Source organism: Leptidea sinapis, chromosome 13 (assembly GCF_905404315.1).
Source record: "Leptidea sinapis chromosome 13, ilLepSina1.1, whole genome shotgun sequence".
Taxonomy (NCBI): domain Eukaryota; kingdom Metazoa; phylum Arthropoda; class Insecta; order Lepidoptera; family Pieridae; genus Leptidea; species Leptidea sinapis.
Window position 1 is genome coordinate 13,227,813 of NC_066277.1, and position 14,701 is coordinate 13,242,513.

General features: G+C 37.8%; 1 protein-coding gene across 26 annotated transcripts in view; it reads right to left on the bottom strand.

Annotated features, from left to right (window-relative positions):
* Nucleotides 1-14,701, bottom strand: part of LOC126967614 (dystonin) — a 338,791-nt gene that overhangs the window by 111,929 nt on the left and 212,161 nt on the right. For all 26 annotated transcript variants that reach the window (XM_050812155.1, XM_050812167.1, XM_050812166.1 and 23 more), the window contains 12 exons: nucleotides 11,264-11,451; nucleotides 10,084-10,215; nucleotides 9,526-9,695; nucleotides 8,197-8,418; nucleotides 6,965-7,169; nucleotides 6,433-6,537; nucleotides 5,480-5,598; nucleotides 4,657-4,801; nucleotides 2,843-2,959; nucleotides 1,668-1,792; nucleotides 984-1,212; nucleotides 45-224 (listed from right to left, as the gene is read on the bottom strand). In XM_050812155.1, coding sequence (XP_050668112.1) covers nucleotides 45-224; nucleotides 984-1,212; nucleotides 1,668-1,792; nucleotides 2,843-2,959; nucleotides 4,657-4,801; nucleotides 5,480-5,598; nucleotides 6,433-6,537; nucleotides 6,965-7,169; nucleotides 8,197-8,418; nucleotides 9,526-9,695; nucleotides 10,084-10,215; nucleotides 11,264-11,451 — 1,937 coding nt within the window. The remainder of the gene's footprint in view (nucleotides 1-44; nucleotides 225-983; nucleotides 1,213-1,667; nucleotides 1,793-2,842; nucleotides 2,960-4,656; nucleotides 4,802-5,479; nucleotides 5,599-6,432; nucleotides 6,538-6,964; nucleotides 7,170-8,196; nucleotides 8,419-9,525; nucleotides 9,696-10,083; nucleotides 10,216-11,263; nucleotides 11,452-14,701) is intronic.

Consider the following 14,701-nt stretch of genomic DNA (forward strand, 5'->3'; position numbering starts at 1 on the left):
TGCAATTTCTATGCGATTATATTTGAGTCGTGTGTTACACCTACCCTGTCGTATGCATTCCTCAGCCTGGAGGCAGCATCCAGCGCCTCCTGGCAGGGCGGGGGGAGGGCCACCACTGCTCCCGGCAGCTGCACATCGGTGCCGGCTCCTCCCAGACGCACCCTCCAGCGACTTCGCCCGGAGTTATCCACAATTGTTACTGAAGAACCCTTCTCAACAGCAACCTGCGATCAAACATATTTATATAAAAAATTAAACCGAATACAATATGGACTATAACGTCACTAAAATAGCGGGCTGTTCGTCTCAACCTGCGGGGATTATATTTGTAGAGGTTGTTGTAGAAATGGTCTGAAGCCATGCTCTGTACGAACACTGTTATTAAACATTGTTTGAGACCTTCTCGGCTAATTAGTTCAAATTCAAATATTTTTATTTAAAGTGGGATTTAAAATTACTTATTGAACGTCCAAAACAACCACACATTCGGAATAATGTGCCTTATACCTGAAAAGAACGGGCGCATGAAACTCAGCGGACTATTTTTAATATCGTACAATAAACATTTATAATTAAACAGCCTGAGGGTGTTCGCTCCATTCCACCTTTACCACACAAAAGTTTTTGAATAATTCTTTCAAATTTCAGGGATCATGTTATAAGCATAGTAATACATCGTCCAATGAAACACCTACTAACTGACTTAACTAAGTAGTCCATACTTGATTAGACAGTTACAGGTATCGTAGCTACATTCTTTTATGGAAAAGGAGGACAAACGAGCGTACGGGTCACCTGGTGTTAAGTGATCAATGAATCACAGAGCGTTGCCGACCTTTAAGGAAGGTGTACGAGCTTTTTTTGATATTATACTTAATTAACGCCTGCCCATGTGACTTGCTACATTGTTAAGGAATCATAAACTCACAGGTATTATCAGACTAATATCCCACAATAGTCTATTTAGTTGCACTGGTACTTACGTTGGCGTGTTTGTACGCGCAGACGGTCTCGGCTCTCAGCGGCCTCGTGAGAGGGGCCCGTCGTTGCTTCACTGGCCTCACGTCGCGGGCCTCCTCCACCAACCGAGACACGGTGGCGCCCTCTTCGTTGAGCTCCTCCCGCAGCTCCTGCATGCCCTTCAGCAGTCTCTCTCCCTGGTCCAATGTGAACTCAGACTGCGAGAACGTAGTGTTCAGAGCTTCCTCGCGCCTGTTGTAATACACATGCTTTTAATATTTACACAATAATCGGCGCGCAAATACAACGGAGTGAGATACTGTTGCAGTAATTTGAAATTTATTCTAATTCTCAGTCGCCATCTTGGTTTTAGTATTTGTCATTATTGTGGTTTAACATACAGCCTGCTCACAGACAGGCGGCCAGAACAACGGACAGGGGGTCGATCTTGTAATTGGGTTCCCATTTTTACCTACTGCTTTGATACGCAATTAAATTTCACAAGCTTGTATTGCTGACACTATGCGACACAATGGCATATGCTAATCATGTAATAATAATTCTAGTTGTGGCATGGTAGCAAGTAAGTCGTTAAGTCACCCTTCCCTCATAAGGTTTTTATCATATTATGTGTAGACTTGGCCCCTTTTCAGAACATAGTACAGTAATAAAATAAATAATAATTATAAATAAAATTGTTGGCTCACTTTTGTATCCACTTCTCTGCTTCTTTGACCTGTTCGAAGTACGTGTGGTACTGTGTTGTGTGTTTCAGGTGAGTCTCCAAACACAGTGTTAGCTGAAGAACCCAGGCCCATTGAGACTGCATCACCTAATAAAAAATATTGTTTTACTATAAAGCTGTTGTAACTTCTGTTGGATGTTTTTTTACAAATTCTCGAAGTATTTTTTAGATTTCACAAGTTTTCTAGACTTATCTAGAAATTTCTCGAATCGAATTTGGAACGCGTTTATTATTTCAGAAACTATAATCATTTTCCGCGATTTCACATATTTTTTTATGAGGTTAATATAAAATCAGGCATTTTAAATTTGCATTAGAGCCAAAGGTTGTCATTTTAAATCGATTTATTTTTATGCAACAGTTGTATGAGAAGAGTCAAAAATCGTGAGTGGTGTGGGTTGGGTCGCAACATCGTAATGAATGCCACGGGCGATTTTTGACCTACTACTACGTCTTTTTGCATCGTATTTTCTGCGACTAGATAATTTTAAATGAAACAAAAATTTAACAAACAAAAACCACAAGTTATCGAGTTATAGATATCTTATTATTCATTAAATTATATATTTTTTATTTATTGTAGAACAATTAATATAAGACAAATTATCATTTACTGCTGGGGCTGGGGCTATAGAGGAATACATTCGATTTAAAAGATCTTTCATATTATTTTTTTATAGTTTAATAATATTATATTACTTACTCTACTTAATAGTACAATAAAGTAGAAACTCAGAAATGACAATTCTAATCATCTGTGTAAACATTGTGATAAACAGAAATAAAGAAGTGATGATTGAAAATGAAGTTATTCGAGAATGTTAACTAATAGTAATCTATACTATAAGTAGAGAGTCGCTTTTTTCCTTCGGTTATACTTCGAAAAGCACTAAACCAATAGGAATAATACTTATCCCATTAGATGTACAGTGGTTCGGAAAAGATTTTATTATACGTTTGTCGGTGACAACTTATCCAGAACTTATTTTATTTTGACTTAGAAATACCTAAATATTCATAATATAAGTAATTCAGAAATTATATATTATGAGCAGGCGATACTTAATATATATGGCAAAACAACGTTTGCCGGGTAAGCATTTGTATTGCATAGTGGATGAAATATTTTTTGCTCACCTGCAGGTGCGATTCTATAGTCTTCATAGCCGGGTGGTGCTGCGCGATCAAAGCTTCTCCTCTATCAATCACATTACTGAACTGCAACTCCCGCTTCTCCAACGAAGACATCAATTGCTGTACAAAAACATCACTTGTAGCAACTGCAAGAGGTCTTGGAAAATATAAAGCAAAAAGTCAAACGCAACTAAGAGAAAACCAAAATAAAATCAGTGAAAACAAACCTCTCTATCGTCTCCAAATGAATGCTTGCACGGAAAGGAAATTAAATTAAATAAATGGTACTAAATATTACAACTGTTTAAATTCGTTAAGAAAAACTGTATTACAAACGTACAAGTTGCAAGTAATATTGTAAGAACAGTAAAGTATTAAGAAAAATATTTATTTTATTAACGAATTAAACAGTTGAATTATTTTAAATATCTAAACTGGCTATATACAATGATAATGATAATACAGACTAATGAAAGGACTGATAAAAAAGGGAACGAATTAAATAAAATTAAAATATTATGAAACTATTATGCTATATTGTTCACAGACGCGTTTCGTATTTAAACGACGCATTGAAATGCAAAAAAACTGGTATCAGGCATTTTTTTTATGAAAATAAGAGACAAGACGAGCAGGACATTCAGCTGATGGTAATTGATACGTCCTGCCCATTACAATGCAGTTCCGCTCCGGATTCTTGAAAAATCCCAAAAATTCTGAATGGCACTACAATTGCGCTCGTCAACTTGAGACATAAGATGTTAAGTCTCATTTGCCTAGTAATTTGACTAGCTTCGGCGCCCTACAGACCGAAATACAGTAATGCTTACACATTACTGCTTCACGGCAGAAATAGGCGCCGTTGTGGTAGCCATAACCTAGCCGGCATCCAAAGAATCCTCCCACTTTTAAATCTCTCAGCCTTACCTTGGCTATTAGAACTTACATGCTTTTAAATCTACTCCACTCAACTCTTGTTTATGGCAACTGGGTTAGTTTTAGGTAAGCGACCATTACTGAGAATGATTTTTAAATCTAGCGAGTAGCGTTAGTTGTTTAAAATAAGTCACTTTTAGAAATCTTTTTCATTGAAATTAATCTCGCGGAAAATTATAAAAACGCAACTTTAAATGCTCATAACTACAGGCACTACTCACAATCCAAAGTGAAAACTATGCATCTAGTGATTCTATTCATATATCTATTATTGAAATTATGTTACACTGTGATTCAATTTATATAAGAAGAAATAATGAGCATTTAGATCAACCTTTAAATCAATTTAAAAGGCTATTGGCCACATTAACGATAGTATTTTTAGAAGGACAAACAAAACCATTGAAAACAATGTAATGCTGAACTAATTTTAAAGCGTAATTCACACAGAAAGCGATAACTTGAAAAAGTTTAGAAGACCAATTAGGAACAATAACAGATTTTCTGAAATTTAAACAATACGGTATTTAAACTTATAACAAGATATGAGAAATTATATCCAAGAACTCTTACTACGATCTTTTATACGCACTAGCTTATTTATTTTGAATTTGAGCATTGGCTCTATGTCATAGTAATGGCTATTTGTCAAACGTCTTCATTAATATTTGAAATAGAAATCAAAAATGAGGTGCAAGGCCCAGTCTAATTAATCTAAATATTAAAATTAAATAAATAAATTTATCAAAATAGTCTCCTGCTTTACAATTAATTAATCATTAAGAATTTAAAAAAAAATACAAATCGCACGCGTTCTGTGTTGCATACCCTTTACAGCTAAATGACATCTATCAAGCTCAGTACAACATACGACGGCATACCTCATAGTAATGCTGGACCGCTGGCAGGTTGATGTGAGGATCAGCCCAGTCCCTGGACACCTCTACCTGCTCCTTCTCGTTCAGCCAGTTCAGTTCAGCGGTGGCGGACTGCAGGAAGTCGTGGAGAGCGTCCAAGTCTGACATTCTGGAGAAAGGTATTACGAGGTTACTACAGTTCATGTACAAAAACCACAGAAATATGACACAATAAATTGTGAAGATTTCATATATTGTTTCAATAATACGTGTAGACTGTGCGAAAAAATTAGCGCCGAACTGTTAGCCTCTATTTTCAGCAACAACCGCATACTAACAAAGTGACTAGCTTATCGCCAGTATAAGATCTGGCTGTCATGTACACTACAGTAATAAACCTGGACTGTTTTCATGCGTTGCCAAGCAACGAGAGGCTATATCTAGACGTATACATAGAGTAAGGTTTTAGTGAGGACAATATTTATTCAACTGAGACACTTTTTTTTTTCAGAGAATACCGGCAGGATAGGTGCCACAGTGCCGCCCTTTCTACCACCAATTAGTAGTGTAGTTTTGTCAAGGGCACCGCTGCAACCAGTGATGTAACTGGGCTATGAAGGCATAACACTTTAAGTCTCACGATGACGTCATAGCTACTCGGTTATAGTGAGCAGCATTTCGCATGATTTATTAAACGCTGAATGTCTTAACCATAACAAAATATCTAAGAAAAAAATGCATATATATCAAGTGTGTAGTTGGGCTAGCCAAGCAGTGTGATGGGGAATGACAAGTTACTCCAAAAGTATGTAAAATCATGCAATTTCACCACGAATTAATAAGTTACCTTTTGGTGCTGGTAGACAGCAGTTCTGCGTACAGCTTTTGCAGTTGACTCAAGTGCTGGTTGTAGAGGTTCAACTCCTCGCCGGTGAAGTTAGCGCGGTTGTGCACGCATTGTTCCACCTGCACAACAAGAAAATTAGGAATTAAAAAAAAATAAAAAAAAAGAAAAATACATCAGCTCTACAACTAACTGTATGTGCACTGTAGACTCGGGCTCTTAGGCGATTCTTCCGATGCATTGAGGAAAACAATCCTAGTGATGTGGGTGCTACCCAACCACCAGATGTTGACAATGGCATGGCATATCAACGAGAGCCATAGAATGGCACCCCCCAAAACAGAGTGGTGCACTTGTACTGTTGTGTTTTTGTGGTTATCGGCTAATGACTCAGTTCACACTTAAGCATCAAATTCAAATTCGAATATATTTATTCAAAATAGTATTTAAAATCACTTATTTACCGTCAAAAACTACCCATAACAACAAACCCATTCGACAAAGTATGCCTCAGACCTGAGAATAACGGGCGCATATAACTCGGGCTCTTGTTTTTTTTTTCTTCATAAAATGTCGTTACAATGTAATATCGTATAATATTTTTAACAATTCTTTTGAATTTCATAACACATTTGTTTTATACATTTTCTACAATATTTTCACACATTCGTGTGACAAGCACGTACCGACATGTGCACATGTTAACAACAGGTAACTGATATCTATCGTTCTGCCACATAAAAAAAAAAAAACAAAAGTTGAATAGGATACTAATGTACTACTATTCTTTTTGTCATTTTATTTTTCCCCAAAAATCCTATAGAAGATCTTTTTATAATCGCGTTAGTAGAAAAATTTTATTTTTAAATATTCTTGTTTAACAATGTGTTTTGGTTTCACATAATTTCACCGTTGCCTAAGCTTATAAATTTTAATTTCAAGCAGTATGTACTCACTTTAGAATGAAACTGGTCTATTTGTTTATGGTCGCGCTGGTGTTTGTCAACCTCGTGCAAAACTGATGGCAGATCGGAGCCATAATCAGATTCATGTAGTTTTTTCTGTAAAAAATAAAATCATAAACATTTTAATGGTAGAATGATTTTATAAAGTAAATATTAAATATTTTCTCCTTAATTCCTAACTTGAAATCGTCTTGACTTAATCATATAATTGCTAAGGAATTCTTTTTTTAAAATCATATCTTTAAAGATAACCATGAACCACGTTAACATGGTTCATTTTTTAGCACGGGTTCAGTTTAATAAGTAATGGAAACAAACTGGTTTCAGAATGTTTAAATAGATTGTTTATCAATATTACATCAATAATGTAATAATTAGAGCGTTATTTAATACTTGAGATTTTATTTTATAATACATTCACATTTTTTTAATTATTTCTCTTCAGTAAGTTGAATTATTATTATTTCGTTGCATCGCTTCAAAAAATTGTAATTATGGTCGCAATGTATAAGAATGTACTAACCAGTCTCTCCTTACACCACTTGGTGGCATCTTGTAACTGTTGGAACCTGGGGTCGGCATCATGCACCCTGGTCTCCAGGACCGTCCTGGTCTCGCGCCGCACCGTGGTCTGCTGGACTGGCATCCGGACTGATGATAGCCGGGGCACAAGTCGGCCCGTGAACGACTGACGCGCGTTCAGCCAACGATCGTGAACTTGTTGTACTCTGTAGACAAAAAAACATCATTAAGCATTGGTCGAAGATCATGAAGCCAAACTTAAAGCTAATTAAATATAAACTGGATGCAATATGGCAGCTACATTTATTTAGCTGTGATGTGTTTCAATATGAAGGGTGTGACTGCTGGTGAAATCATATTCCCCTGATCATAAAGTCTTAATTTTTAATATGGAAATAAGGAACGAAACCAGCAGGACTCTCTGCTAATGGTAATTGATACGCTCTGTGGATTACAATGCAGTACCGCTCAGGATTCTTGAAAATAATTCGGAGCGGCACTACAACTGCGCTCGTCACCTTGAGACATAAGATGTTAGGTCTCATTTGCCCAGTAATTTCACTAGCTACAGCGCCCTTCACACCGAAACACAGTAGTGCTTACACATTACTGCTTCACTGCAGGAATAGGCAACGTTGTGGTACCCATAATATAGCCCGCATCCTGTGCAAAGGTGTATACAAATAGTGATACTATAATATAAAAGTCGACGTTTAGCCTCAAAAGGTTTTCACAAACACTTGCTGACGCAAAAACCCATGTGTGCAGTTACAACATAGGTGGTACAGATATTTTAAGTAAAAATGTACCTTATTACGCCAAACACGTGCTGATTTCGTGTAAATGACTTTACTAAATACGAGAACCAGAAACACAGACATACGAGAACCAGAAACACAGACGCCGCGGGTGGGAGATACGCCGATTTATCAAATTTGTCTTAGAATAAAGAGCACTGTGCGATGTGCCTATATTTATAAATACAGACAGGGCAGATAATATGAAGGTAAAAGAAGATGTGGTTATGTTAGCAACAAAGCGAATGATTAGGTTTAGACCACATTTTTACAGTGCAGAATAAAAAGTTACGAGTATCAAGAATAAAAGAGCTTGCTTGCATGAAGAGTTTGATGCTTGTAAAAGAAGGTGCGTAATATCCAATACCACTTCGTGGACCTGTTTGCTGGTAGTTTTAATAAAAATATATGATAAAATTCAAATGTCTTCTCTTACCGCCTCTGCAACTCAGTGGACTGCGGGTATCTGCCTTCCCTGAGCGCGTGCACGTCCTGGAACATCTCCTGTATCGTGAGCTCCATGGTCTTCAGCTCTGTCTCTATCTGTTCGGCGGCCATCTTTGCCTCGGCAGGGTGAACCCCACGCTCCACGCGCCGTATCTCACTCTCTATGTGTCGCTCCACGCTGTCCAGGCCACTTTCCGTTTGTTTGATGTCCCTTGAATTACATAAGGATTCAATAAAATATTATTTATAGTTCATAAATAAAAGACAATTTAAAATCATTAACTAATATAATGGCATCTTACAATGGAAAAAAACTACGTCACCGGTCCTATAGTAAAATATCCTATTGTATGCTCAAAGAGGTTTCGCTATAAAATAAATGAACTTTTGAATTGTTTTCTATAAGACTAATCAGAATGTATAAAAACATAAATACGAAGGTCCTCATAGTAGAAAAGGGAGCTAAGAGTACTTTTATTATTTTATTATTATTATATTTATTTATTAACATTTTTATGTTGTTGATAGTTTTGTGATTACAGAGATAGTATTTAGCAACATTACGAACTCAGATTTTATTTTCGTTTTGAATCCCTCACTCCAAAATTTTGACCTAAAATAAGATTTTTTATTTGATGACGTTGAGAAAAAGATAAGATAGACCAATGAATAATTACAGTACAACAAAGATACAAAAAGATCTCAAGTCGGCAAGAATATTGCAGACACAAGGAAAACTATATTGAGGACAGGATTATTTTAAAATGATCCATTAGGTGTCTCTAAATCAGAAAATATTTTCTTCGTCTTTTACAAGAGCGTTTCATTTTTATATTACTTCATACCATCTCGAAACTTTGTTATCATCACAACTGTTCTCTTCTCCCAAATGTTTCAATAGTGATCCTCAATGCCCTTTCTTCCATTTACCAGAAAACTGTAGAGCGACCTCGCTTCTGCGTTGTTTCAAGTACACTATACGTGGGTACGGAATCCTTCGTAAATTCGGGTTTTCTCAACTTAATGGCATGTCTCCTATAATTCCACTGGTCTTGTAAGAGAGTATAATCGGCAGCGGTCCCTTGCCATCAGTGGTCTTCAGCATATTAACTTGCAGCTGTTGTTAGTTGTGTTTTCAGGGAACCATTACATTCTCTCCGGGCTAAATATCCATATCGTATCCCAGGTGATAAAAATAAGTGATTTAGTTATACATATCCTTGCAATATCTCTTCCGTTTGATATATCTTGATGATTCTCTCCAGGCCAATATAAATAGCTGATAAATATACTTCTCTGGTTAAGCAGTACTTCCTACCTGTGCAACTTCTCTGCCAATCGCTGCAGTCTCTCCAGACGCCGGATCTCGTCGGAGAGGTCCCGCTCTCGCTCCTGCTGCGCCATCAGCAGTCGCGACCAGGCCTGTTCCAACGCCTCGGGTCGGAGTGTCGGCTCGATTTCAATTTCACCGACTGTTTCGAAATATTTCTGGTAGAGAAAGAAAAGAAAATTAATCATCGCAATACTTATGAGAATAAGGAATACAACGAACACAGGACTTCAAAACGCCCTGTCTGACCGTGAAAGATAAATTCACTCGCTGATGATCATCCCTATGAGCAACTTCTTCAAATCAATGCAACGACTTCTACTTTTCATCATCAGCCAGAAGACGTCCACTGCTGGACAAAGGCCTCCCCCGAAGATTTCCACGACGATCGGTCCTGCGCTGCCCTCATCCAACTTATTACAGCGATCTTGACCAGATCGTCGGTCCATCTTGTGGGGGGCCTACCAACACTGCGTCTTCCGGTACGTGGTCAATACTACGGCCATTTGTCCGTCGAACGAATTCTAATTATCGTTCAGAAATTACCTCTAATTCCCTGTACTGATGGAAGAGTTTCTGCTTCTCTCTCTGCCGCAGTGGAACCTCCTCGTTTCGGAACCGGGTGCTTTCACTCAGTAACTTCTTCATCTCGATCAGAGTTGAAGGGAAAGCACGGTCCTGTAAAAAAAGAAGAAGAATAAAACTGTTTTGAATTTTTTACTATGCGAGAACAAATGAGCAAGTGGTTCATATAATATAATACAGTTGTCCATGATTATCTGCATTACCCTGTCTTGCAGGTGAGTAGCCTGCCTATGATGTAGATATCAGTATGCTTAAAGGTACCTAATTCGCATCGATTTGGCAATACTGCAGCTTGCAGCTGAAATTCTTAAGAATTACGTGTTTCTAAAACGCTAGACATTAACGTGGTGCTTATGGAAATTCGTATTTTAGCATGATTTCCTCTGGTGAAACTCAGCTGGTATTATCCCGATTCAAACATTCCGTGACATGAGTAGATCATGCAGAAAGACCACATATCTCTACGCAATACACACGAGTCGAGCAATAATTGCACCCGGAGTTTCGATTTCTCTCAACATTTTTAATATCCAAACAAAACATAAACAAATGAAGAACACGTCAGAATCGGATTTCCAACAACTTCTCTAGGCTTATATTTATACGAAATTTACGACGCAGTTTCGGCAAAAATTTTACATCAATATGAAGGCACCTTCCGTGAATCTGTGATATAATATAAGTGACGAGAAATACATCTACTACGCGGCCACGTTATCTGTGGATCTCGCCGGAATGTGAAGCCTTCTCCCGTTCCCCTTCACACCCTGGCGCTCGTCCTGATGTGTCGGTACGGTTTGCTGTTTCATTGCTTTTAGGGACTTGTCGTGTATATACATGTTTTCATGCTATCACTGCTTTGTTATTAAAGTTTTTATTGTTACAATAGTACTGCCTGAAAAATGAATACTTTTTGTAATTAACCCAGATTCTTTCATTGTTTTTCATCATTATAATAATGATAATCAGCATGACAACATAACACGTTTACATCAATCTATAATACTGTCATTTATTAATAATATTATACTAATTGATGCTTGTTTTGCACACCGTAACAAAGCGACGATGTGACGTCACCGACGTCAGGTCCGTAGATAAATGTAACCAGGTAGTAAGTGTTAATAATTGTCGAACATACCTGCATCAAGGAGCACTTCTCGTGCAGCCAGGACCTGTGCTGCGCGGCCTGCTCCGTGTAGGACGCCGCCCTGCGCTGGGACTCCGCGTCGAACAGCGGGTGCACCGCGGGAGGCTCCGGGAAGGTCTCGTACAGCGACGATATATACGTGATGAGAGACTTCTCGTCGGGCTCGTGTGTGTCCACATCTATTAACAATACATTCTGACTTACTACTAACTCTGTCAAAGATGTGTTTCGTTCGAGGCGACACCAGCCAATACCAGCTGCGGCACGCAAATCGCCTAAACGCAGTCCCACATAGCCTGGAAAAAGCTTCCCGCACAATACACGCAATGAGCCCTCGGATTTATAATAAACCCCCGGACTATATCACAAGCGGGTCAAATTTTAATACTTTTAAATATAAACTTAAAAGGTGGCTGACTGAGCGCTCGTTCTACTCATATAATGAATTTATAAGTTAATTGTATTATTATGTTAGGTATGTTTGACGTGTAATAGTATTTAAATAAAAAAGTTGAACTTGTTCTTACAGTGCTTTTTTTAAGAAAACTATATCAACATACAACCAAGCTGGAATGAGTTTCCTTGCGAGGTATTTCCAGGTCATAGCTCATTAAAGCCACTAGTCATCCGGGCCACACCTCCTCTTAGTTAGTCATCCAGACATCCAAGTTTTATTTTGGAAATTGTTGGATCACAGGTGTTCAAATGCAATTATTTTTATTCAAATATTATGAGACATCACTTATTGAAAGTCAAAAAAAGTAAAAAAAAGGAAGCCTCAGACCTGAGAATGGGCGCACCAAACTCAGCGGGTTTTTTTTTTCATCAAAAAATATGTTGACAAACTAATTTACTAATTTTGTACAATTCAACTTATTATTTAATAGCCTGAGGGCGGTCTCTCCATTCCCAATCTGTAGCATCATTAAGAAAGTCATTTATTATTATAGTAACCTTTACGGCACAAACAATTCTTTTAGAACTCAAATCATATTTTCTACCAAGAAACTCAAATATGGCTTTATATGCCTGTAATAACACCGGCACTCACTCCCTTTAAACATGAACACGAGAGTACAAATGTCCACTGTTTGATATCTAATATATAGAATTCTCGTGTCGCGCTAAACCAATTTGTATGTATATCGGGTAGGCCTGAGAAACGGCCAACATCTATTTTTCATATCCCTAAATAATAAGGGTGACCGGGTGGGTCACCCTTATCTAAATATTTTTTTTAATTTTTTTGACTTTTTTATTATGTTTTATAATGATTCATCATTAAAAATACACACAACACCAAATTTTCACCTGTCTACGATCAACACCTATTTTTGTATCGCGATTTTAATAGCATTCTATTCCAACCACAGATCCGCAATAGAGTTGCAAGATGGCAATCGAATGTAATAATTATTGTAGTACGATATATTTGGTAGGTCTGAGAATCAATCGTCATCTATTTTTTATACTCCAAAAATTTTAATAATTTTCTTTTTATTACTTTATACGGCAATACGTTTGCTGGGTCAGCTAGTATATTTATAAATGTACAATATATTTATTCCTAGATCAATATGTACAACAAGCGTACAAACAAATCTCTTAAACACTTGGTACACGATACGATACGTCACGGTGGTGACCCACCAGTTCGGCGGTGCGTGAAGCGTTACCACCACGGGCGTACCACCTGAACCAGACACGACAGGTTCCTTTGTCTCCGACAAGACAGTCACAGACAACTACACACAACACTTGACAACTACACATAAAATAATAAACAATAAAGCCGAAACATCAGACACAGTATATATTAATAAAGGTTGGGTTTAAATAAAACCAACGACGTCGATAGAAAACTATGGAACTAAAGAGTAGTAGCGAGTGAAACAGAACACAACCAAATGTTTAAACTGGTTTTTATTCATATTTTTTTATGACAATAAGGGATTAGACAAACAGGACGTTCAGCGGATGGTAATTGATACGCCTTGCCCATCACAATGGAATGCCGCTAAGGATTCTTGAAAAACTCGAAAATCGTGAACGGCACCACAATTGCGCTCGTCAAGATGTTAAGTCTCATTTGCCCAGTAATTTCACTAGCTACGGCGCTCTTCAGACGGAAACAAATTAATGCTTTCAAATTACTGCTCACGGTAGAAATGGGCGCCGTAGTGGTACCCATTATCTAGCCGGCATCCTGTGCAAAGGAGCCTCCAACTGGTACAAATATTGAGACAAGGTTCCTTGATGGTTACCGTTCGGATAGGAACCCTATAATGGATATATAATGTCATCACGAGAATCGCATCATTCGAAAGCGATATAATTGCGATGCAGTTTGACAGTGATTAACGATGTTTACACTTACGACCAAGTGACAAACAGGACGTCCTGTTTGTGCCATTTTAATACGCGCAACACTTTTTGGTTGTTTTAGGAGTATACATATAAAAAGGTGCTTAGCTATGTAACGCACGCGTAGTCGGATCGAGTCAACTAGGAGGAGCACGATGTGTCTACGGCAAATTTGCTAGAGTAATTTTTTACGGACAATTATATTAATTGAGCGAAGCGAAGCTGAGCGGAGCTCCCACCGGGTGACTCCAATTGATTTCTGGGTTAAATTGTTTCTCGGCCATTTCTGGACCGATTAAAAAAAATTTTGAACTCATAGAAAGCTTTCGATTTACTAGATTATTGTCTAGACATAATTTCGGCTTGATTCAATTATTATAATTAAAAACAAACATGATTTACAAATTATTCTAAATTAGCACGCGCTATTTATATTTATTTAAAAATTGAGCCGATTGATCAAATCTTGTTTGATTAGTTATCTCAGCGGATACTCCATAGGGAGTGCCGCTAGCGCCTCTCTCTCCCCAAGAGAAGATCGCCTTAGATGAAGGCTTAGAGGGCACCTGCCCAAAGCCAAGCCCAGGTGGTGTTTAGTGGGTAGGCACCTAGGTTTTACGTGAGTCCCACATAACCAACGCAGACTTAAGCTGCGTTAGTATACATGAGCATTCACCATCTCCCTCCCGTCGTTATCCCAGAGGGTAGGCCTTTCCCTTTGTTTGGGCGCAAAAAAAAAGTTTGATTAGTTTAGTTTTGTTTTTGTACAAAGGCTAAGTTTACCTCGCTTCGCTCAAATATACGCCGCAGCAAAGCGGTACGACGAGCGACTGCGGCATTCTAGTATACATTGTAAATGTAAGCAACTAACCACAGAGTAGGAATGGGTAATTAAGTATTAAAACTAACTATAGAAAATTCTATGCCTCGCCTTGTCTTGATGAGTTTTCACTTGTGACGTGTGGTCTTAATGATACATCGTTTTTTTTCTGCTTTATTTCGCGCTTTATATCGAATCGCAAGAAAGATCACCACAATACATGGAAAAATATATCTTAAACTCGG